Source organism: Coregonus clupeaformis, chromosome 1 (genome assembly GCF_020615455.1).
Source record: "Coregonus clupeaformis isolate EN_2021a chromosome 1, ASM2061545v1, whole genome shotgun sequence".
Lineage (NCBI taxonomy): Eukaryota > Metazoa > Chordata > Actinopteri > Salmoniformes > Salmonidae > Coregonus > Coregonus clupeaformis.
This window is the reverse complement of record NC_059192.1, coordinates 85,166,279-85,190,988: the sequence shown is the minus strand read 5'-3', so window position 1 is coordinate 85,190,988 and position 24,710 is coordinate 85,166,279. Positions and strand designations below refer to the sequence as shown.

General features: G+C 45.3%; 1 protein-coding gene across 1 annotated transcript in view; it reads right to left on the bottom strand.

Moving 5' to 3' along the window:
- Positions 1-24,710, bottom strand: part of LOC121575658 (ankyrin repeat and fibronectin type-III domain-containing protein 1-like) — a 99,583-nt gene that overhangs the window by 24,928 nt on the left and 49,945 nt on the right. The window contains exons 8-15 of the mRNA XM_041888890.2: positions 24,059-24,158; positions 23,807-23,939; positions 23,436-23,552; positions 23,103-23,318; positions 18,737-18,903; positions 10,907-11,081; positions 9,977-10,145; positions 5,892-6,058 (exon numbers count right to left, since the gene is read on the bottom strand). Of these exons, the coding sequence (XP_041744824.2) occupies positions 5,892-6,058; positions 9,977-10,145; positions 10,907-11,081; positions 18,737-18,903; positions 23,103-23,318; positions 23,436-23,552; positions 23,807-23,939; positions 24,059-24,158 (1,244 nt within the window). The remainder of the gene's footprint in view (positions 1-5,891; positions 6,059-9,976; positions 10,146-10,906; positions 11,082-18,736; positions 18,904-23,102; positions 23,319-23,435; positions 23,553-23,806; positions 23,940-24,058; positions 24,159-24,710) is intronic.

Here is a 24,710-nt window from a genome sequence, read left to right as displayed (position 1 = left end):
CTTTGAGACTGTGGTCCCAGCTCTCTTCAGGTCATTGTGACGCTTGGCATTCAGGCCAAAGAGTTCAATCTTGGTTTCATCAGTCCAGAGAATCTTGTTTCTCATGGTCTGAGAGTCTTTTGGTGCTCCAAGTGGGCTGTCATGTGCCTTTTACTGAGGAGTGGCTTCTGTTTGGCCACTCTACAATAAAGGCCTGATTGGTGGGGTGCTGCAGGGATGGTTGGTCTCCTGGAAGGTTCTGCCATCTCCACAGAGGAACTCTAGAGCTCTGTCAGAGTGACCATCGGGTAACCCTAACCCTGACCACGACCAAGGCCCTTCTCCCCCGATTGCTCAGTCTGGCCGGGCGGCCAGCTCTAGGAAGAGTCTTGGTGGTTCCAAAGAATGATGGAGGCCACTGTGTTCTTTGGGACCTTCAATGCAGCAGAAATGTTTTGGTACCCTTCCCAAGATCTGTGCCTTGACACAATCCAATCTCGGAGCTCAACGGACAATTCCTTCGACATCATGGCTTGGTTTTTGCTCTGACATGCACTGTCAACTGTGGGACCTTATATAGACAGGTGTGTGCCTTTCCAAATCATGTCCAATCAGTTGAATTTACCACAGGTGGACTCCAATCAAGTTGTAGAAACATCTCAAGGATGATCAATGGAAACAGGATGCATCTGAGCTCAATTTTGAGTCTCATACTTATGTAAATAAGGTATTTCTGTTTTTATTTTTAATACATTAGCAAAAATTTCTCAAAACCGGTTTTCACTTTGTCATTATGGGGATTGTTTGGAGATTGCTGAGGATTTTTGGTTATTTAATCCATTTTAGAATAAGGCTGTAACGTAACAAAATGTGGAAAAAGTCAAGGGGTCTGAATACTTTCCGAAGAATATATATATATATATATATATATATATATATATATATATATATATATATATACTTCATTTCCTATGCATTTTGCTATATTTCCTATTCAAACTCATTTCATGTTCACTACAGTTCAAAAGTTTGGGGTCACTTAGAAATGTCCTTGTTTTCCATGAAAACATACATGAAATGAGTTTGAATAGGAAATATAGCAAAATGAATAGGAAATGTAGTCATTGACAAGGTTAGAAATAATGTTTTTAATTGAAAAAAATAATTGTGTCCTTCAAACTTTGCTTTTGTCAAATAATCCTCCATTTGCAGCAATTACAGCCTTACAGACCTTTGGCATTCTAGTTGTCAATTTGTTGAGGTAATCTGAAGAGATTTCACCCCACGCTTCCTGAAGCATCTCCCACAAATTGGATTAGCTTGATGGGCACTTCTTACGTACCATACGGTCCAGCTGCTCCCACAACAGCTCAATAGGGTTGAGATCCGGTGACTGTGCTGGCCACTCCATTATAGACAGAATACCAGCTGACTGCTTCTTCCCTAAATAGTTATTGCATAGTTTGGAGCTGTGCTTTGGGTCATTGTCTTGTTGTAGGAGGAAATTGGCTCCAATCAAGCGCCATCCACAAGGTATGGCATGGCGTCGCAAAATGGAGTGATAGCCTTCCTTCTTCAAGATCCCTTTTACCCTGTACAAATCTCCCACATTACCACCACCAAAGCACCCCCAGACCATCACATTGCCTCTACCATGCTTGACAGAGGGCATCAAGCACTCCTCCAGCATCTTTTCAATTGGTCTGCGTCTCACAAATGTTCTTCTTTGTGATCCGAACACATCAAACTTTGATTTGTCTGTCCATAACACTTGTTTCCAATCTTCCTCTGTCCAGTGTCTGTGTTCTTTTGCCCATCTTAATATTGTATTTTCATTGGCCAGTCTGAGATATGGCTTTTTCTTTGCAACTCTACCTAGAAGGTCAGCATCCCGGAGTCGCCTCTTCACTGTTGACGTTGAGACTGGTGTTTTGCGGGTACTATAATGAAGCTGCCAGTTGAGAACCTGTGAGGTGTCTGTTTCTCAAACTAGACACTCTAATGTATTTGTCCTCTTGCTCAGTTGTGCACCGGGGCCTCCCACTCTTCTTTCTATTCTGGTTAGAGACAGTTTGCGCTGTTCTGTGAAGGGAGTAGTACACAGCGTTGTACGAGATCTTCAGTTTCTTGGCAATTTCTTGCATGGAATAGCCTTCATTTCTCAGAACAACAATAGACTGACGAGTTTCAGAAGAAAGTTAATTGTTTCTGGCCATTTTGAGCCTGTAATCAAACTCACAATTGCTGATGCTACAGATTCTCAACTAGTCTCAATAAGGCAAGTTTTATTGCTTCTTTAATCAGCACAACAGTTTTCAGCTGTGCTAACATAATTGCAAAAGGGTTTTCTAATGATCAATTAGCCTTTTCAAATGATAAACTTGGATGAGCAAACACAACGTGCCATTGATAATTGGCCTCTGTACGCCTATGTAGATATTTCATAAATAATCAGCCGTTTCCAGCTACAATAGCCATTTACAACATAAACAATGTCTACACTGTATTTCTGATCAATTTGATGTTATTTTAATGGACCAAAAAATAGCTTTTCTTTCAAAAACAAGGACCTTTCTAAGTGACCCCAAACTTTTGAACGGTAGTGTCTATATACAGTGGGGTAAAAAGTATTTAGTCAGCCACCAATTGTGCAAGTTCTCCCAATAAAAAAGATAAGAGAGGCCTGTAATTTTCATCATAGGTACACGTCAACAATGACAGACAAATTGAGAAAAAAAATTCCAGAAAATCACATTGTAGGATTTTTAATGAATTTATTTGCAAATTATGGTGGAAAATAAGTATTTGGTCACCTACAAACAAGCAAGATTTCTGGCTCTCACAGACCTGTAACTTCTTCTTTAAGAGGCTCCTCTGTCCTCCACTGGTTACCTGTATTAATGGCACCTGTTTGAACTTGTTATCAGTATAAAAGACACCTGTCCACAACCTCAAACAGTCACACTCCAAACTCCACTATGGCCAAGACCAAAGAGCTGTCAAAGGACACCAGAAACAAAATTGTAGACCTGCACCAGGCTGGGAAGACTGAATCTGCAATAGGTAAGCAGCTTGGTTTGAAGAAATCAACTGTGGGAGCAATTATTAGGAAATGGAAGACATACAAGACCACTGATAATCTCCCTCGATCTGGGGCTCCACGCAAGATCTCACCCCGTGGGGTCAAAATGATCACAAGAACAGTGAGCAAAAATCCCAGAACCACACGGGGGGACCTAGTGAATGACCTGCAGAGAGCTGGGACCAAAGTAACAAAGCCTACCATCAGTAACACACTACGCTGCCAGGGACTCAAATCCTGCAGTGCCAGACGTGTCCCCCTGCTTAAGCCAGTACATGTCCAGGCCCGTCTGAAGTTTGCTAGAGTGCATTTGGATGATCCAGAAGAGGATTGGGAGAATGTCATATGGTCAGATGAAACCAAAATAGAACTTTTTTGGTAAAAACTCAACTCGTCGTGTTTGGAGGACAAAGAATGCTGAGTTGCATCCAAAGAACACCATACCTACTGTGAAGCATGGGGGTGGAAACATCATGCTTTGGGGCTGTTTTTCTGCAAAGGGACCAGGACGACTGATCCGTGTAAAGGAAAGAATGAATGGGGCCATGTATCGTGAGATTTTGAGTGAAAACCTCCTTCCATCAGCAAGGGCATTGAAGATGAAACGTGGCTGGGTCTTTCAGCATGACAATGATCCCAAACACACCGCCTGGGCAACGAAGGAGTGGCTTCGTAAGAAGCATTTCAAGGTCCTGGAGTGGCCTAGCCAGTCTCCAGATCTCAACCCCATAGAAAATCTTTGGAGGGAGTTGAAAGTCTGTGTTGCCCAGCGACAGCCCCAAAACATCACTGCTCTAGTGGAGATCTGCATGGAGGAATGGGCCAAAATACCAGCAACAATGTGTGAAAACCTTGTGAAAACTTACAGAAAACGTTTGACCTGTGTCATTGCCAACAAAGGGTATATAACAAAGTATTGAGAAACTTTTGTTATTGACCAAATACTTATTTTCCACCATAATTTGCAAATAAATTCATTAAAAATCCTACAATGTGATTTTCTGGATTTTTTTTTCTCATTTTGTCTGTCATAGTTGACATGTACCTATGATGAAAATTACAGGCCACTCTCATCTTTTTAAGTGGGAGAACTTGCACAATTGGTGGCTGACTAAATACTTTTTTCCCCCACTGTATAGAGTACCAGTCAAAGGTTTGGACACACCTACTCATTCAAGGTTTTTTCTTTATTTTTACTATTTTCTACATTGTAGAATAGCAGTGAAGACATCAAACCTATGAAATAACACATTGGAATCATGTAGTAACCAAAAAGGTGTTAAAACAAATCAAAATATATTTTATATTTGAGATTCTTCAAATAGCCACCCTTTGCCTTGATGACAGCTTTGCACACTCTTGGCAGTCTCTCAACCAGCTTCACCTGGAATGCTTTTCCAACAGTCTTGAAGGAGTTCCCAAATATGCTGAGCACTTGTTGGCTGCTTTTCCTTCACTCTGCAGTCTGACTCATCCCAAACCATGTCAATTGGGTTGAGGTTGAGGGATTGTGGAGGCCAGGTCATCTGATGCAGCACTCCATCACTCTCCTTCTTGGTCAAATAGCCCTTACAAAGCCTGGAGGTGTGTTGGGTCATTGTCCTGTTGAAAAAGAAATGATAGTCCCACTAAGCCCAAACCAGATGGGATGGCGTATTGCTGCAGAATGCTGTGGTAACCATGCTTGTTAAGTGTGCCTTGAATTCTAAATAAATCACAGAAAGTGTCACCAGCAAAGCACCCCCACACCATGACACCTCCTCCTCCATGCTTTATGGTGGGAACTACACATGCGGAGATCATCCGTTCACCCACACTGTGTCTCATAAAGACACGGTGGTTGGAACCAAAAATCTCCAATTTGGACTCCAGACCAAAGAACAAATTTCCACCGGTCTAATGTCCATTGCTCGTGTTTCTTGGCCCAAGCAGGTCTTTTCTTCTTATTGGTGTCCTTTTGTAGGGGTTTCTTTGCAGCAATTCAACCATGAAGGACTGATTCACACAGTCTCCTCTGAACAGTTGATGTTGAGATGTGTCTGTTACTTGAACTCAAATAAAAAAATAAAAAATTTGTTTTATTTGAGCTGCAACTTCTGAGGCTGGTAACTCTAATGAACATATCCTCTGCAGCAGAGGTAACTCTGGGTCTTTCATTCCTGTGGCGGTCCTCATGAGAGCCAGTTTCATCATAGCGCTTGATGGTTTTTGCGACTGTACTTGAAGAAACGTTCAAAGTTCTTGACATTTTCTGGATTGACTGACCTTCATGTCTTAAAGTAATGATGGACTGTCGTTTCTCTTTGCTTATTTGAGCTGTTCTTGCCATAATATGGACTTGGTATTTTACCAAATAGGGCTATCTTCTGTATACCCCTCCCCCCACCTTGTCACAACACAACTGATTGGCTCAAACGCATTAAGAAGGAAAGAAATTCCCCAAATTAACTTTTAAGAAGGCACATCTGTTAATTGAAATGCATTCCAGGTGACTACCTCATGAAGCTGGTTGAGAGAATGCCAAGAGTGTGCAAAGCTGTCATTAAGGCAAAGGGAGGATATTTGAATAATCTCAAATATAAAATGTATTTTGTTTAACACTTTTTTGGTTACTACATGATTCCATATGTGTTATTTCATAGTTTTGATGTCTTCACTATTATTCTACAATGTAAAAATTTTTTAAAATAAAGAAAAACCCTTGAATGAGTAGGTGTGTCCAAACCTTTGACTGGTAGTGTATATATATTTGATATGCCATAATATGAAAACACATTACCTTGCAGCCAACCTGCTTGCACCAATCTCATCTCAAGTTTTAACTCCCTACCTGTATATAGTCCAGTATATGTTGGTGTCTCTGTTTGGCAGTGGCGACCTCTGTGTCCATGATGGCCTCTCGCAGTGCCTGCTGGGTAATAAGTGCATCCAGGTCCAAGACAGATGACATGCGGCAGTACAGACTGACGCACTTCTCCTTGTACGCACTGAAATGGACTGGAGAGAGAAATATATATTTGAATATAAAATAGACTCAAACTTCTCCTTGTATTCACAGAAGTGGACTGGAGCGAGACAAATATATATCAGAACATAGAATATATAAACTAAATCACTTCTTGTAGGCACAGACATGGACTGGAGAGAGACATATACAGTATAAAATAATATAATGTTAATACTGTATAACGAGACATACATTGAGTGTACAAAACATTAGCAACACCGTCCTAATATTGAGTTGCACCCCCTTTTGCCCTCAAAACAGCGTCAATTCGTCGGGGCATGTACTACAAGGTGTCAAAAGTGTTTCACAGGGATGCTGGCCGATGTTGACTCCAATGCTTCCCATTGTTATGTCAAGTTGGCTGGATGTCCTTTGGGTGGTGGACCATTCATGATACGGGAAACTGTTGAGCATGAAAAACCCAGCAGCGTTGTAGTTCTTAAATCCTTTGTCTTGCCCATTCACCCTCTGAATGGCACACATACGCAATCTATGTCTCAATTGTCTCAAGGCTTAAAAATCCTTCTTTAACCTGTCTCCTCATCTACACTGATTGAAGTGGATTTAACAGGTGACATCAATAAGGGATCATAGCTTTCACCTGGATTCACCTGGTCAGTCTACAGTGAGGGAAAAAAGTATTTGATCCCCTACTGATTTTGTACGTTTGCCCACTGACAAAGAAATGATCAGTCTATAATTTTAATGGTAGGTTTATTTGAACAGTGAAAGACAGAATAACAACAAAAAAATCCAGAAAAACGCTTGTCAAAAATGTTAGAAATTGATTTGCATTTTAATGAGGGAAATAAATATTTGATCCCCTCTCAATCAGAAAGATTTCTGGCTCCCAGGTGTCTTTTATACAGCTAACGAGCTGAGATTAGGAGCACACTCCTGTACACAGAAGCAATCAATCAATCAGATTCCAAACTCTCCACCATGGCCAAGACCAAAGAGCTCTCCAAGGATGTCAGGGACAAGATTGTAGACCTACACAAGGCTGGAATGGGCTACAAGACCATCGCCAAGCAGCTTGGTGAGAAGGTGACAACAGTTGGTGCGATTTTTCGCAAATGGAAGAAACACAAAAGAACTGTCAATCTCCCTTGGCCTGGGGCTCCATGCAAGATCTCACCTCGTGGAGTTGCAATGATCATGAGAACGGTGAGGAATCACCCCAGAACAACACGGGAGGATCTTGTCAATGATCTCAAGGCAGCTGGGACCATAGCCACCAAAAAAACAATTGGTAACACACATCCTGCAGCACCCGCAAGGTCCCCCTGCTCAAGAAAGCATATATACAGGCCCGTCTGAAGTTTGCCAATGAACATCTGAATGATTCAGAGGAGAACTGGGTGAAAGTGTTGTGGTCAGATGAGATCAAAATGGAGCTCTTTGGCATCAACTCAACTCGCCGTGTTTGGAGGAGGAGGAATGCTGCCTATGACCCCAAGAACACCATCCCCACCGTCAAACATGGAGGTGGAAACATTATGCTTTGGGGGTGTTTTTCTGGACAGGACAACTTCACCGCATCAAATGGACGATGGACGGGGCCATGTACCGTCAAATCTTGGGTGAGACCCTCCTTCCCTCAGCCAGGGCATTGAAAATGGGTCGTGGATGGGTATTCCAGCATGACAATGACCCAAAACACACGGCCAAGGCAACAAAGGAGTGGCTCAAGAAGATGCAAATTAAGGTCCTGGAGTGGCCTAGCCAGTCTCCAGACCTTTAATCCCATAGAAAATCTGTGGAGGGAACTGAAGGTTTGAGTTGCCAAACGTCAGCCTCGAAAACTTAATGACTTGGAGAAGATCTGCAAAGAGGAGTGGGACAAAATCCCTCCTGAGATGTGTGCAAACCTGGTGACCAACTACAAGAAACGTCTGACCTCTGTGATTGCCAACAAGGGTTTTGCCACCAAGTACTAAGTCATGTTTTGCATAGGGGTCAAATACTTATTACCCTCATTAAAATGCAAATCAATTTATAACATTTTGGAATTTTTTTTGTTGTTATTCTGTCTCTCACTGTTCAAATAAACCTACCATTAAAATTATAGACTGATCATGTCTTTGTCAGTGGGCAAACGTACAAAATCAGCAGGGGATCAAATACTTTTTTCCCTCACTGTATGTCATGGAAAGAGCAGGTGTTCTTAATGAACTTCTTCATATTCGCACAGAAGTGGATTGAAGAGACAAATATATATCAGAATATACAATATATAGACTAAATAACTTCTCCTTATACGCACGGAAGTGGACTGGAGAGATTGTTATAATTGTGTTCCTAAATCCTTGTTATGTATTTTATTCTGCATTTGTAAACAGGGCACCCTTGTAAAATACATCGGTCTCAATGGGACTTCCCTGAAAAAATAAAGGTTTAATAAAATAAAGAACTATATCTATACTATGTTAACAGTATATAACAAGTGTATAACAGGTCTATAACAGGTGTATAACCAGTGAATAACCAGTGTAAAACCAGTGTATAACAAGACATATACTGACTGATGAACGTGTCTTTGTATTCACAGCACTACTAATCTCTGGGGCTAGTCTGACTCTGAGGGGGGTCAAAGGTCAGATCAGCACGGCGCTGCTCTGGAGCCCTCACAGAGACTGATTAAATGTGTGACCCTATGGACCAGAGGAACAGAGAGGAATCTACAACCACTGAACTAACAGAGAAACAGAGAGAGAAAGAGAGAGAGAGAAACAGAGCGCGAGAGAGAGAGAGAGAGAGGGGCCAACAGAGAAAGATAAAAAAGTATACCTCACTCATACAAGGGAGCGTGAGGAAGAAAGAGAGAGAGATGTACACAAGGATAGAGGAGAGCGAGAGATGTACACAGGGATAGAGGAGAGCGAGAGATATACACAGGGATAGAGGAGAGCGAGAGATGTACACAGGGATAGAGGAGAGAGGGAGATGTACACAGGTATAGAGGAGAGAGAGAGATGTACACAGGGATAGAGGAGAGCGAGAGATGTACACAGGGATAGAGGAGAGAGAGAGATGTACACAGGGATAGAGGAGAGCGAGAGATGTACACAGGGATAGAGGAGAGAGGGAGATGTACACAGGGATAGAGGAGAGAGAGAGATGTACACAGGGATAGAGGAGAGCGAGAGATGTACACAGGGACAGAGGAGAGAGAGAGATGTACACAGGGATAGAGGAGAGCGAGAGATGTACACAGGGATAGAGGAGAGAGGGAGATGTACACAGGGATAGAGGAGAGAGAGAGATGTACACAGGGATAGAGGAGAGAGAGAGATGTACACAGGGATAGAGGAGAGAGGGAGATGTACACAGGGATAGAGGAGAGCGAGAGATGTACACAGGGATAGAGGAGAGAGAGAGATGTACACAGTGATAGAGGAGAGAGGGAGATGTACACAGGGATAGAGGAGAGAGAGATGTACACAGGGATAGAGGAGAGAGGGAGATGTACACAGGGATAGAGGAGAGAGGGAGATGTACACATGGATAGAGGAGAGAGAGAGATGTACACAGGGATAGAGGAGAGAGGGAGATGTACACAGGGATAGAGGAGAGAGAGAGATGTACACAGGGATAGAGGAGAGAGGGAGATGTACACAGGGATAGAGGAGAGAGGGAGATGTACACAGGGATAGAGGAGAGAGAGAGATGTACACAGGGATAGAGGAGAGAGGGAGATGTACACAGGGATAGAGGAGAGAGGGAGATGTACACAGGGATAGAGGAGAGAGGGAGATGTACACAGGGATAGAGGAGAGAGGGAGATGTACACAGGGATAGAGGAGAGAGGGAGATGTACACAGGGATAGAGGAGAGAGAGATGGGAGAAAATACATGTTCTAACAAGATGAGGGGTTAACAGAAGGCAGCGGTCAGTGTAGACGTACCCAGCTCAAACATTTGGAGAGGGAGGTTGAGAAAGCCGGAGTGGGGTGTGTAGGGGTTGCTCTGTCCGGGAGCGGTACACACATCGTCAGCCGCCGGCAGCAGCAGCAGAAAGGAAACATTATGACCCAGCTCCAACACCTCCTGAGTGTAGATACGGAAGTGCTTGGCCTGCAACCAGACATGAACACACAGTAAGAATATGAACAGGGGCAAAGATGCATACGCAAGCAGGGACACACACACCCACGCAACCATGCAAACACAGGCACACAGGTATGCACACAGGCAGGGACACACACATTCGCTAAGACACAAACGACATGGTATGACCCATCGAACCTACATTCCAACTCTTCCATCTAAGTGTCTTGGTAAATGTTCCCCTTGCCTTGTACTTCCTCTTTATCTCTAAAGTAATGGAATACTTTGACAGTGAGATGTGATAGACATTCTGTCCCTCTAGTTATTTTTAGAAAATAAACAACAATGTTCAGTTCTTCAGGAATGTCAGTATAAGTGTGCTGAGGCTACCTATGTGCCCATAGGGCTCTGGTCCAAAGTAGTGCTCTATATAGGGAATAGGGTGCCATTTTGGGACAGAGCCAGTAAGACACTCAGGGAGATAGATGGCTTTCAGAGCCCAGTTGATCTGTGTTGTAAACAACTCTGAGTAAAGAAAGGAGTGTTCAGAGGTAGAGAGAAGATAAAATATAAACAGAAACTATAAACTTAATAGTGAGGCTAACGTCAGGACCATCAACCATCCAATATGGCTCCTGTCAAAGAAGGACCTGATGAGAGATGGGTTTTATGTGCCTGGTGCAGAGCTACTGTACTGTCGAGACAGATTGGTGTGTGTGTGTGTGTTTGTGTGTGTGTATGTACGTGCATTCCTGTGAGTGTGTGTATGTGTGTGTGTGTGTGTGTACCTGGTGCAGAGGTAGGTTGATTAGTTTGAGCAGGGCCTTGAGGGTAGTCTGTAGCTCGTAGTAGAGCAGCGGTGTGTTACTGTCTGTCGTTTGATCAGCTCCCTCTCTCTCTCCCTCCGTTCTCTCCTCTCCATCCTCTAGGGTTGACAGTCTCTGCAGCCAGTCCCACTCCTCCCTAAGAGAGAGAGAGGGAGAGCAGAAAAGAGAGAGAGAGAGGGAGAAAGAAGAGAAACGCCTAATGTAAGCAGGAATAAGATGATAGGTTCCAAGTTGTTGTGATGGCTCAGTGTGTCGGAGCATGGCACTGAGCAGCAGAATAGTAATGGGCTTTGACTCTGAAGGCTGATGCTGCCGAAAACATTACCATGCACCAATAGAGTGTCACTATGGCTCCATCGGTCTGTTTGTGTGTGTGTGGATCGTTGTTTTGCTCCAGGGAATTTCCCTGTGCTTGGGCTCTCCCTCTGGTCTGTGGAAAGACCTAGTAAATCACCTCTTCCACTGCCCCTGGACGTGTGTGTACACTTCTTTGCCAGCAACAGTGAGTGTATGTCTGCCTGTCTATATTCCTCTTTACCTGAGACTTAGAGTGTGTGTGTGAGTGTGTATGTGTGTGAGTTAAGTCCTCTTCCAAAGTGCGAGTGTGTGCGTCTGTGTAACTGGCCCAGTGGGTGTATATACTGTATAATAGTCCCTGTGTCCAGCTAACCACTGAGGTCACCTCTACCACCTCAGACCAATGTCAACAAACAACTCATTTACACAACAAACACACACACGCACCAACGCACACGCACACCCATACACACCCACACACATCTCTGTTTCACCTGTAGAGAGAAACTCAACATCTCTCTATCTCACTTCTATCCCCTCATCCCTCTCTTTCTCTCCTCAACTGACCATGGTCACAACACTCTCCAGTTTCTCTAAATCTGTCAACAGCCAAAGCTCCCAAGTATTTCCATGATCTGTAGATGAAAATACATGAGGCTTTGGCACAGTGTCTGTAGCATAATATTGTACTGTCAGATCCAAATACACACTGCTGCCCGTCTAGTGTCTGCCTCACACACTAACATGAGAGAGAGAGAGTGAGAGACAGAGAGAGAGACAGACACTGAAATAGAGAGAATAGACAGAGTAAACAGACAGAAAGAGAGAGAGAATGAGGGATAGAGAGAGAAGAAAGTCTGTCTGACTGCAGTGTTTTTCTGAGATGAAGGGGAAAAACGCTGTCCAATGTTTCCCTTAGTTTCTCACTTAACACTTCCCACTGTATCTAGGACCGCAGCACAGCTATCTAGGACCGTAGCACAGCTAACTAGGAGCGCAGCACAGCTAACTAGGAGTGCAGCACAGCTAACTAGGACCACAGCACAGCTAACTAGGACCGCAGCAAAGCTAACTAGGAGCGCAGCACAGCTAACTAGGAGCGCAGCACAGCTGACTAGGACCACAGCACAGGTGACTAGGACCGCAGCACAGCTAACTAGGACCGCAGCACAGCTAGCTAGGGCCGCAGCACAGGTGACTAGGACCACCGCAGCACAGCTAACTAGGATCGCAGCATAGCTAACTAGGAGCGCAGCACAGCTAACTAGGACCACAGTACAGCTGACTAGGACCGCAGCACAGGTGACTAGGAGCGCAGCACAGGTGACTAGGAGCGCAGCACAGCTAACTAGGAGCGCAGCACAGCTAACTAGGAGCGCAGCACAGCTAACTACGACCGCAGCACAGCTAACTACGACCGCAGCATAGCTAACTAGGACCGCAGCACAGCTAACTAGGACCGCAGCACAGCTAACTACGACCACAGCACAGCTGACTAGGAGCGCAGCACAGGTAACTACAACCGCAGCACAGGTAACTACAACCGCAGCACAGGTGAATAGGAGCGCTGCACAGGGAACTACGATCGCAGCACATCTAACTAGGACTTCAGCACAGCTAACTCAGACCACAGCATAGCTGACTAGGACTGCAGCACAAGCCTGACTAAGACCGAAGCACAGGTGACTAGGAGCGCAGCACAGGTAACTAGGACCGCAGCACAGGTAACTACAACTGCAGCACAGGTGAATAGGAGCGCAGCGCAGCTAACTACGACCGCAGCACAGCTAACTACGGCCACAGCAAAGCTGACTAGGAGCGCAGCACAGGTAACTACAACCGCAGCACAGGTAACTACAACCGCAGCACAGGTGAATAGGAGCGCAGCACAGGTAACTACAATCACAGCACATCTAACTAGGACTGCAGCACAGCTAACACGGACCACAGCATAGCTGACTAGGACTGCAGCACAGGCCTGACTAAGACCGCAGCACAGGTGACTAGGACCACAGCACAGCTAACTAGGAGTGCAGCACAGCTAACTAGGAGCGCAGCACAGCTAACTAGGACCGCAGCACAGCTAACTAGGACCGCAGCACAGCTAACTAGGACCGCAGCACAGCAAACTAGGACCGCAGCACAGCTAACTAGGACCGCAGCACAGCTAACTACGACCGCAGCACATCTAACTAGGACTGCAGCACAGCTAACTCGGACCACAGCATAGCTGACTAGGACTGCAGCACAAGCCTGACTAAGACCGCAGCACAGGTGACTAGGACCGCAGCACAGCTAACTAGGACCGCAGCACAGGTGACTAGGACCTCAGCACAGCTAACTAGGACTGCAGCACAAGTTACTAGGACCGCAGCACGGGTAACTAGGACCGCATCACAGCTAACTACGACCGCAGCACAGATAACTAGGACCACAGCACAGATAACTAGGAACGCAGCACAGCTAACTAGGACCACAGCACAGGTGACTAGGAGTGCAGCACAGGTAACTACAACCGCAGCACAGCTAACTAGGAGCGCGGCACAGGTGACTAGGAGTGCAGCACAGGTAACTAAGACCGCAGCACAGCTAACTAGGAGTGCGGCACAGCTAACTAGGAGTGCAGCACAGCTAACTCGGACCACAGCATAGCTGACTAGGACCACAGCACGGCACTGACTAGGACCGCAGCACAGCTGACTAGCGTCCAGGAACTCTGCTAGCTGACTAGCATCCAGGAACTCTGCTAGCTGACTGGTGTCCAGGAACTCTACTAGCTGACTGGCGTCCAGGTAATCTGCTAGCTGACTAGCGTCCAGGAACTCTGCTAGCTGACTAGCGTCCAGGAACTCTGCTAGCTAACTAGCGTCCAGGAACTCTGCTAGCTGACTAGCGTCCAGGTACTCTGCTAGCTGACTAGCGTCCAGGTACTCTGCTAGCTGACTAGCGTCCAGGTACTCTGCTAGCTGACTAGCGTCCAGGAACTCTGCTAGCTGACTAGCGTCCAGGAACTCTGCTAGCTAACTAGCGTCCAGGAACTCTGCTAGCTAACTAGCATCCAGGAACTCTGCTAGCTGACTAGCGTCCAGGAACTCTGCTAGCTGACTGGCGTCCAGGAACTCTACTAGCTGACTGGCGTCCAGGTACTCTGCTAGCTAACTAGCGTCCAGGAACTCTGCTAGCTGACTAGCGTCCAGGAACTCTGCTAGCTGACTGGCGTCCAGGAACTCTGCTAGCTGACTGGCGTCCAGGAACTCTGCTAGCTGACTGGCGTCCAGGAACTCTGCTAGCTGACTGGCATCCAGGAACTCTGCTAGCTGACTGGCGTCCAGGAACTCTGCTAGCTGACTGGCGTCCATGAACTCTGCTAGCTGACTAGCGTCCAGGAACTCTGCTAGCTAACTAGCATCCAGGAACTCTGCTAGCTAACTAGCATCCAGGAACTCTGCTAGCTGACTGGCGTCCAGGAACTCTGCTAGCTGACTGGCGTCCAGGAACTCTGCTAGCTGACTGGCGTCCAGGAACTCTACTAGCTGACATGGTGTCCAGGAACTCTACTAGCTGACTGGCGTCCAGGTACTCTGCTAGCTGACTAGCGTCCAGGTACTCTGCTAGCTGACTAGCATCCAGGAACTCTGCTAGCTGACTAGCGTCCAGGAATTCTGCTAGCTAACTAGCGTCCAGGAACTCTGCTAGCTAACTAGCGTCCAGGAACTCTGCTAGCTGACTAGCGTCCAGGAACTCTGCTAGCTGACTGGCGTCCAGGAACTCTACTAGCTGACTAGCGTCCAGGTACTCTGCTAGCTGACTAGCGTCCAGGAACTCTGCTAGCTAACTAGCGTCCAGGAACTCTGCTAGCTGACTGGCGTCCATGAACTCTGCTAGCTGACTGGCGTCCAGGAACTCTGCTAGCTGACTGGCGTCCAGGAACACTGCTAGCTGACTGGCGTCCAGGAACTCTGCTAGCTGACTAGCGTCCAGGAACACTGCTAGCTGACTAGCGTCCAGGAACTCTGCTAGCTGTAGCCAAGGAGCATTGCACAAATACTTCTAACTATTCCTCCCAGCCCCATAGAAATCAGATCTGATATTACTCAAACACACACACACACACACACACACACACACGGACACATGCATGCATGCGTATGCACACACACAACCTCACAGTCAATGTAACATAATACTGTAGGTAGATTAGCGGTGAGCGTCCCAGTAGAGAATGTGTAATGTGGTGAATGTTAGCTGACAACATCAGAGGTGTAAACAGCGAACTGGCATTCCTCTAAATTAATGTTCTAACAACAACTGTTACGGTGCCAAGTCCTAGACCTAATACCACCTAGAAAACAGACTCTAATACCACCTACAAAACAGACATACAGACCCAAATACCACCTACACTACAGTATACACAGCCAGACAGACAGGCTAAAAACAGACATTTAGTTACTCAGCATAGAGTTCTCATTCTCAAATTCCACTAGCATCGCCAGGATTCCAATATTGGCTGGGCCAGAGACATTTGTTGGCATGATGAAACTTATATTTCTGATGATTGAAATGCTTCAAATTGTGATACGAATAGGCTGGATTGCATTCGGGAGAATGATGATCCACAAGACCACGACAGGCAGCGCATCTCAGTATCAGGAGAAGCCTATATTCCAATGGCATCTTAATGCAGATACATCCTAACAAAATATACCCTATGACTGCCCTGCTAATGTGCCTTGCTGGACCTTGTAAACTATCGAAAGTAGATCCATAACTGATTCAAATGTTTTCTTAATCAAACATGCATGTAAAACAAAGGGCTTTTTATTCAAACGGATGTCTGGCAGACAAGCAAGTTATTTATTGTTTAATTATTCAAGGCTCCCTTTGTTATTTCATTTCAAAATAAAATGCTTGATTGTATTTAAAGGCATGAATGACTTGTATGCCGTGTAATGACATGAATGAATGATGTATTGATTATATTGAAGTAGACTAAGTAACGTTAAGACCGAAAAAACAGGACATGCTTTCACAGCTCTCTGGTGGATAGATTATATAAGGCTACTACGTGAGTCAAGTGCAGAATAATACACTTGATTTAGGCTACATTATCGAATGCTAAATGTTTCTGATCAATGATAGATGAGCAAACGAATAAATGAGCTACCACCTCCACTTGCCCAGCCAGAGATCAATCAACCAAATATACAGACGGAGATTCAGTAAAACAAAATCACATTGACTGATTATCAGACAAGTTACAGGCATTGGTCGAGAGTAGGACAGGCTACTATGTGAGTGAAGAGCAAAATCAACTTGTTAAGCTACATAACATGCTAGTCCAAATATATGATGAGCAAGCTAGAATAAAGATGATCATGAGCACTCACCTCAATTTAGCTAACATTTTCCCAGCCTAATTGTTACCAAATATCCATAGCGAGATTCAGTTCAAACAAAAATCTGACATTGATTGATTTATCTAGACGTTTCCCCCACGCTTGTCACAAAGGCTTGTCTCAAAGCAGCGCGATGGCGCTGTCCCAATCAAAACGGTGCTGAAATGATCATCTAGGTAGACGCTCTTATCCAGAGCGACTTACAGTTAGTGAATGCATACATTTTCATACTGGCCCCCCGTGGGAAACGAACCCAAAACCCTGGCATTGCAAGCGCCATGATCTACCAACTGAGCTACACGGGACAATTGACAATTGCTTTAAATTATATTACATTTACATTTTTTTCGTTTTACATTTTCGTAATTTAGCAGACGCTCTTATCCAGAGCGACAAATTGGTGCATTCACCTTATGATAGCCAGTGGGACAACCACTTTACTATATATATATATTAGGCCTGTCAAAAATAGCGCGTTAACGACGTTAATTAGTTGTTTGCTGTTAATTACGTCAATTTTTTTAACGCATTTCACGCATGCGCAGTGTGACAAATTATTCAGGTCAGGAAAGTGGTTGGGAGCTAGAGGCGAGATGGAGCAAGGTGAGCAAAGTGGGCCTATTGACGGATTCAAATATAAAAAGAATGATGATGGTACAGTTAACAAGTACAAGGTTATTTGCAAGATTTGTAAGAAGGAGTTTCAATTTCACCGGAGCTGTTCAAGCTTGAAGTACCATGTCAACGCCAAACATGCGTTTGCTGGGCCGTCAGATTCAGCAAGTGGTTTGCGCCAGACCACGCTGAATGTTTGCAGGCAATTAACAAAATCAACCTCAGATAATTTGACCAACACAATAGCAAAATGGATTGCAAAGGATTGTAGACCCATTAGCATTGTAGAAGACTCAGGTTTCCTTGATGTTTTGCAAGTGGCGTCTCAAGACTCATTCTATAAGCCACCGTCAAGAGCCAAAGACAAATATTATGGTGTGTAGTATGTTTCAGCTTGATTTAAAACACCATTATTTGGCTGTGTTAATAAACAGACATAATATGAAAATTATGTATCTGTGTCCTGTTATTTATCTTTTGGTATGCATTTCAGAAAAAAAATGGTTAGGATTCAGGTGTAATTGCAAATAGTGATTAATCATGATTAATCCACTGAAAATTCTGATTAATTTGATTAAAAATTTTAATCATTTGACAGCCCTAATATATATATATACTTTTTTTTGGGGGGGGGGGTGGGGTAAGGGGGGGTAGAAGGATTACTTTATCCTATCCCAGGTATTCCTTAAAGAGGTGGGGTTTCAAGTGTCTCCGGAAGGTGGTGAGTGACTCCGCTGTCCTGGCGTCGTGAGGGAGCTTGTTCCACCATTGGGGTGCCAATAATGGTTGGATATGACTTAAGGCATTTCAGAATAGGCAAGAATTTGATACATGCCTTCAACTGCATTAGCCTACTTTATTCTAATATTTTTGTCATTCAGTTGATCATAACTAAGGTGAGTTTAAATCAATATACTGTTTCCTAGTAATATGGCTTTATTTTCAGGTTCGGGCTCATTTAATTTCTGTGATGTTGGACTGAGCCTGGGCTTGGGCTTCAGCTCACCGTGCTTGGGTTGGACCGGGCTAGAATTTTCAGGCCCGATGACAACTCTAACTCAGCACAACACAGCGTGATCAAATCTCAATATCACAGACCCATTTCTTGCCATGTTAGGCTAAATCCATATGTCTGTAACCCTGACCTTCATATGTTTGCACACCTTACAGCCTTCCAACAGACAAACACCCTTATCTGTTGTATGGGGTGTATATGAGGCCTGGAACCACATTGCAACACCATGATGGAGGAGCTGTCCAAAATCAACCTCTCTTGAAGTGATGCTCAACATTTTCCATGGAGGGAGTTCATTGCATCCTTAAACTGATGTCACATGAAGTAATCTGGATGCAATTTTGGTTGCTTGCAACAAAGTTGCATCTTGGTTGCTCTGTGTGTCACCCCCTAACATCCAAAGGTAATGTAAAGGTAAGTGTAAGTAAGACAGTAAGTATACATCCAGCTGTGGTGAGTCCTTACCTGGAGACATTGGCGTTGTCTCGTACCCGCGCGTGGCACAGCATGTTGGGCATCCTCTGCGGCACCAGCACCCTGATCTGGTCTACAGAGCTGCTGAGCTTCAGGTAGCCCAGGTACAGACCTGGGACAAGGCGATGCTGGCTACGCCTCTGGTAGGCCAAGATGTCCTGGGGAGGGAGGGACAGAGGGAGGGAGGGAAAGAGAGAGAGAGAAAAAGGGGGAGAGAGAATATACAGCGTCAGTAGGTGAAATGGGTGAATGTGTGTGTGTGTGTGTGTGTGTGTGTGTGTGTGTGTGTGTGTGTGGTACATGTATGGTGATGAGCAGTATGTCCAGTGCATAGGGTCATAATCAATTATTTATATTACACTAGATGACTGACAGGGGGTGCTGTTTTGAAGCCATCTTGGCACTCCCCCACCATTGTAAAAAATATTTACATTTGTTTATTCTATTATAGACACCTTAATGCATACTTTATAAATTATATTAAGTAAACATTTCCCTTAAAGTATAATTTTTTGAAAGTTCTAATGTTACTGTCCCCACTACAACAAAAAATACATGTAATAAAATACATTTAATTTGAAATACTGTAGAATTCCATTCATTCCTATAGAGGACTGCTTCTTCTGGGGAGTGTCAATATGGCCAACCGGTGTTTATAATATAATAATATATGCGATTTAGCAGATGCTTTTATCCAAAGCGACTTACAGTCATGTGTGCATACATTTTAAGTATGGGTGATACCTGGAATCAAACCCACTATCATGGCTTAGCAAGTGCCATGCTCTATCAACTGAGATACAGAGGACCACTACGGTATGGTTATAGTAGGGTTATGGTAAGGTTATGGTGGGGTTATAGTAGAGTTATGGTAAGGTTATGGTAGGGTTGTGATAAGGTTATGGGATGGTTGTGGTAATGTTATGGTAAAGGTATCTTCCTGAACAGGAGATCGTCGTCGGGTGAGGTTGTGTCTCTCTCTGGCGGGAGGTAAGCTTGGCTTATATGGCTTATATACATAGTTTGGGCTTTGTCGAGTAAAGCTTAAACTATGTATTTAGATTGTAGTTAGGTATTGTAGGTAGTTATCGTGGGTTGTTGTATGTAATTATTGTAGGTTAGTATTGTATTCGGCTGAGCCCGGTGAAGCACGAAGCTAGCTAACCCACTACCTGGACTAGCTAGCGGGTAGCTACTGGTAACTATTAGCAACTGTGGATAGCTGTTTCACGCCTGAGAGTACCTGTAATTACGCCAGCTAGCTGCCTACAATAATTACATACAATAATGCCTACCATTCAGCTGTTTTTCTAACCTCATTGTCTGAAGCGTTAACATTAGGTAGTAAGTGGCTACTGTGCTTGAAATGTAGCTAGCTTGTTGCTACCTGGATAGCTACTAAACAATAGCTGGAACGACCTAGCGAACAGACGCGAACTGGCTGAATCAATTCAGTGGCTAGCTTTGCACTTGGCTAGCTAACAGTAGCTGCTAGGGGTAAGTTATAACCTACATTTGTGTTTTGTTTTTACATACTGGTAGCCAGAGTCGTTCAAGGGAATTCGGGACATGGGTGACTAGTTAACGTTAGCTTGGCTCTCTCTGTGTGTTCGTGCCATGGGAGGAGGGGTTTCTTCGTTGTCAGAAAGCAATGGCTAGCTAGTATGCTAACTATTCTAGCTAACTACCTGGCTGAATAAGTTGACGACGGACTCGCTCAAGCTGTCGGGACTAACCCACAACGTTAGACACGGACACGAATGATCTGCTTGGCGTGTTGACACACTGGTGGTTTGTTGTGGCCGAGTATTGGTGCTAAACCGTGTTGATGGAGTCCGGCATGCTAGTTGGCTGTGGCGTCATATGACTAGGTGCCCTGGACGATTTTCACGGAAGAATACTGTACCAAGTTAGCAAGCTGAATAAACTAATTTAGTCTATTCCTAGAAAACATTGAACCGCTGTAGTTTACAACAATTAAAGTTTCTGAGGTGGAAGTTGGGAGAGTTATATTGGGGTGTTTCAGTGAAACATAAGTGAGGGAGGCCCCGCTCTCTCGCTTTCCCAGATGTTTAGTTCATTTCATTCCGATCTCCTTTGCATTATTGTAGCCATTTTCTGTAGCCTGTCAACTATGCCTCTGTCTATCCCTGTTCTCTCCTCTCCGCACAGGCTATACAAACGCCTCACACCGCGTGGCTGCTGCCTCTCTAGCCTGGTGGTCCCTGCATGCACCACCCATGTGGAGTTCCAGGTCTCAGGCAGCCTCTGGAACTGCCGTTCTGCGGCCAACAAGGCAGAGTTCATCTCAGCCTATGCTACCCTCCAGTCCCTCGACCCTTCTTGGCGCTGACGGAAACATGGATTACCACTGAAAACACTGCTGCTCCTACTGCTCTCTCCTCGTCTGACCATGTGTTCTCGCATACCCCGAGAGCATCTGGTCAGCGGGGTGGTGGCACAGGAATCCTCATCTCTCCCAAGTGGACATTCTCTCTTTTTCCCCTGACCCATCTGTCTATCTCCTCATTTGAATTCCATGCTGTCACAGTCACTAGCCCATTCAAGCTTAACATCCTTGTCATTTATCGCCCTCCAGGTTCCCTTGGAGAGTTCATCAATGAGCTTGACAAGTTCCTTTCCTGAGGATGGCTCACCCCTCACAGTTCTGGGTGACTTCAACCTCCCTACGTCTACCTTTGACTCATTTCTCTCTGCCTCCTTCTTTCCACTCCTCTCCTCTTTTGACCTCACCCTCTCACCGTCCCCCCCTACTCACAAGGCAGGCAATACGCTTGACCTCATCTTTACTAGATGCTGTTCTTCTACTAATCTCACTGCAACTCCCCTCCATGTCTCCGACCACTACTTTGTATCCTTTTCTCTCTCGCTCTCCTCCAACACTACTCACTCTGCCCCTACTCAGATGGTAATGCACCGTCGCAACCTTCGCTCTCTCTCTCCCGCTACTCTCTCCTCTTCCATCCTATCATCTCTTCCCTCTGCTCAATCCTTCTCCCTCCAATCTCCTGATTCTGCCTCCTCAACCCTCCTCTCCCTTTCTGCATCCTTTGACTCTCTATGTCCCTTATCCTCCCGGCCTCCCCTCCTGCTCCGTGGCTTGACGACTCATTGCGAGCTCACAGAACAGGGCTCCGGGCAGCCGAGTGGAAATGGAGGAAAACTAGACTCCCTGCGGACCTGGCATCTTTTCACTCCCTCCTCTCTACATTTTCTTCATCTGTTTCTGCTACTAAAGCCACTTTCTACCACTCTAAATTCCAAGCATCTGCCTCTAACCCTAGGAAGCTCTTTGCCACCTTCTCCTCCCTGCTGAATCCTGACGACACACAACTAATCTTCTCCTTTCCCCCTTCTGATAACCAGGTGGCGAATCGCATCTCTGCATGTCTGGCAGACATATCAGTGTGGTTGACGGATCACCACCTCAAGCTGAACCTCGGCAAGACGGAGCTGCTCTTCCTCCCGGGGAAGGACTGCCCGTTCCATGATCTCGCCATCACGGTTGACAACTCCGTTGTGTCCTCCTCCCAGAGTGCGAAGAGCCTTGGCGTGACCCTGGACAACACCCTGTCGTTCTCCGCTAACATCAAGGTGGTGACCCGATCCTGTAGGTTCATGCTCTACAACATTCGGAGAGTACGACCCTGCCTCACACAGGAAGCGGCACAGGTCCTAATCCAGGCACTTGTCATCTCCCGTCTGGATTACTGCAACTCGCTGTTGGCTGAGCTCCCTGCCTGTGCCATTAAACCCCTACAACTCATCCAGAATGCCGCAGCCCGTCTGGTGTTCAACCTTCCCAAGTTCTCTCACGTCACCCCGCTCCCCCGAACACTCCACTGGCTTCCAGTTGAAGCTCGCATCTGCTACAAGACCATGGTGCTTGCCTACGGAGCTGTGAGGGGAACGGCACCTCCGTACCTTCACGCTCTCATCAGTCCCTACACCCAAACGAGGGCATTGCGTTCATCCACCTCTGGCCTGCTGGCCCCCCTACCTCTGCGGAAGCACAGTTCCCGCTCAGCCCAGTCAAAACTGTTCGCTGCTCTGGCACCCCAATGGTGGAACAAGTTCCCTCACGACGCCAGGACAGCGGAGTCACTCACCACCTTCCGGAGACACTTGAAACCCCACCTCTTTAAGGAATACCTGGGATAGGATAAAGTAATCATTCTACCCCCCCTTACCCCACCCCACCCCAAAAAAACAAACAACAAAAAAAAACATATTGTAAAGTGGTTATCCCACTGGCTATAAGGTGAATGCACCAATTTGTAAGTCGCTCTGGATAAGAGCGTCTGCTAAATGACGTAAATGTAAAATGTAAATGTACCTGTATGGTTATTAGCAGTATGTCCAGTGCGTAGGGTTCCTCAGGTGTGGACAGACTCTTCCTCTGGCTCTGTAGCTTGGACACCTGCATCCACTTCCCATTGAAGAAGGAGTACTGGCTCTCCATGTCCCTGATCGTCAATAGCAACACATTGCCATGACGATCCTTGATGGGCTCGTAGTGGACACGCCCCAAATTGTGTGTGCCTAACAGATTCTGAGAATGACATCAGTCGATCAATCAATCAATGAATACACCAATAAATCATTCTATCTGTATGTCTGCCTATCTATTAGTCTCTCACTCACATACCACACACATACACAAGTGTACCTGTAGCTGCCCAGCAGCAGACAGCATCTTCTGTCTGGCCTGTAGAGTGGAGGAGGAGGACATGGAGACAGACATACTCTGTCTCAGCCACCGCACATCCTCCCACATACATGACAACTACAGAGAGAGGGAGGGGATATAGATAGAAGAGAGAGAGAGAGAGAGAGAGAGAGAGAGAGAGAGAGAGAGAGAGAGAGAGAGAGAGACTGCACCATGAACATAATCCTAGAAAAGGTAACAAGGTACATTCATTTTTACTATGCTAAGTATAAAGTGAAATGCAGAATCCTACTTGATGCAATATAGTGATATAAAAATCTATTCAATGTGGCCACTGTCCTTGATATAATGAACTACATTACCCACAATACCTTAGTGAACCAGAGGAAGTCCTGCATGAGAGAGCTGCCATAGGAGTCATCCACCTCCACTATAGGGATCTGGTCCTCTGTGGTCACCAGTACACTGTCTTTGTGGTAGAACACTGCTGCCAGGTAAACCCCCCTATAAAACCAGCACAATGGAACATCCCACCTCAGTTACACAATGGAGAGTCTCCAATTGGAACAGTCCATGATGTACATCCAGGGGGTGTAATGTACACAAAAACACTACTTGCTCACCTTTTGAGTGTCTTGACAAACTTGTTTGAAGAGTTAAACAGGTGCTTGAGACTTCTGGAGACGGATTGCTTACGGCTTGGGTTCTGGAGCTTTGACGTGTCTGAGAGTAGGAGAGGAGACAGGATGAAGAAGAAGAGAAACTGATTACTTGTCTTCATAGTAAAGAAGACATTTGACCTCTTATTTATCAGTCTCATTACTTCTGCTGTTTTGAACTTGAACTAGTGTCTGTATGTCTGTTTGTGCGCTGATTTGGAATACTTAAATGCTTTCAGAATTGAAATGCTGTCATAGTAGTGTCTATAACCCCAACCCTGGGTGTTATTGTGTTATAGTGTCTTGGTGTTGTGTGTGTTTTTCAGTATTGTAATGATGTTATTCCCTGTATGTTGTTTGGTATTCAAATGCTGTTACGATAATGTCTTTGACCCCAACCAACCCTGCTAACTGTGTTATTCTTGATGTTGTTGTTGTTATCCATTGTTGGCCACCGGGTTATCGCCAGGTCATCTCTCGTTCAACCATCATTTTAACATGCAGGTGTATGTAGTCTCCTGTTAGTAGTGTTTTAAGAAATCCAGCGCTAACACACAGCTGCATGGTTCTGCCTGACAGTTGCAATTGGCCATAAGTGTCTGTATGTGTTTTTCCA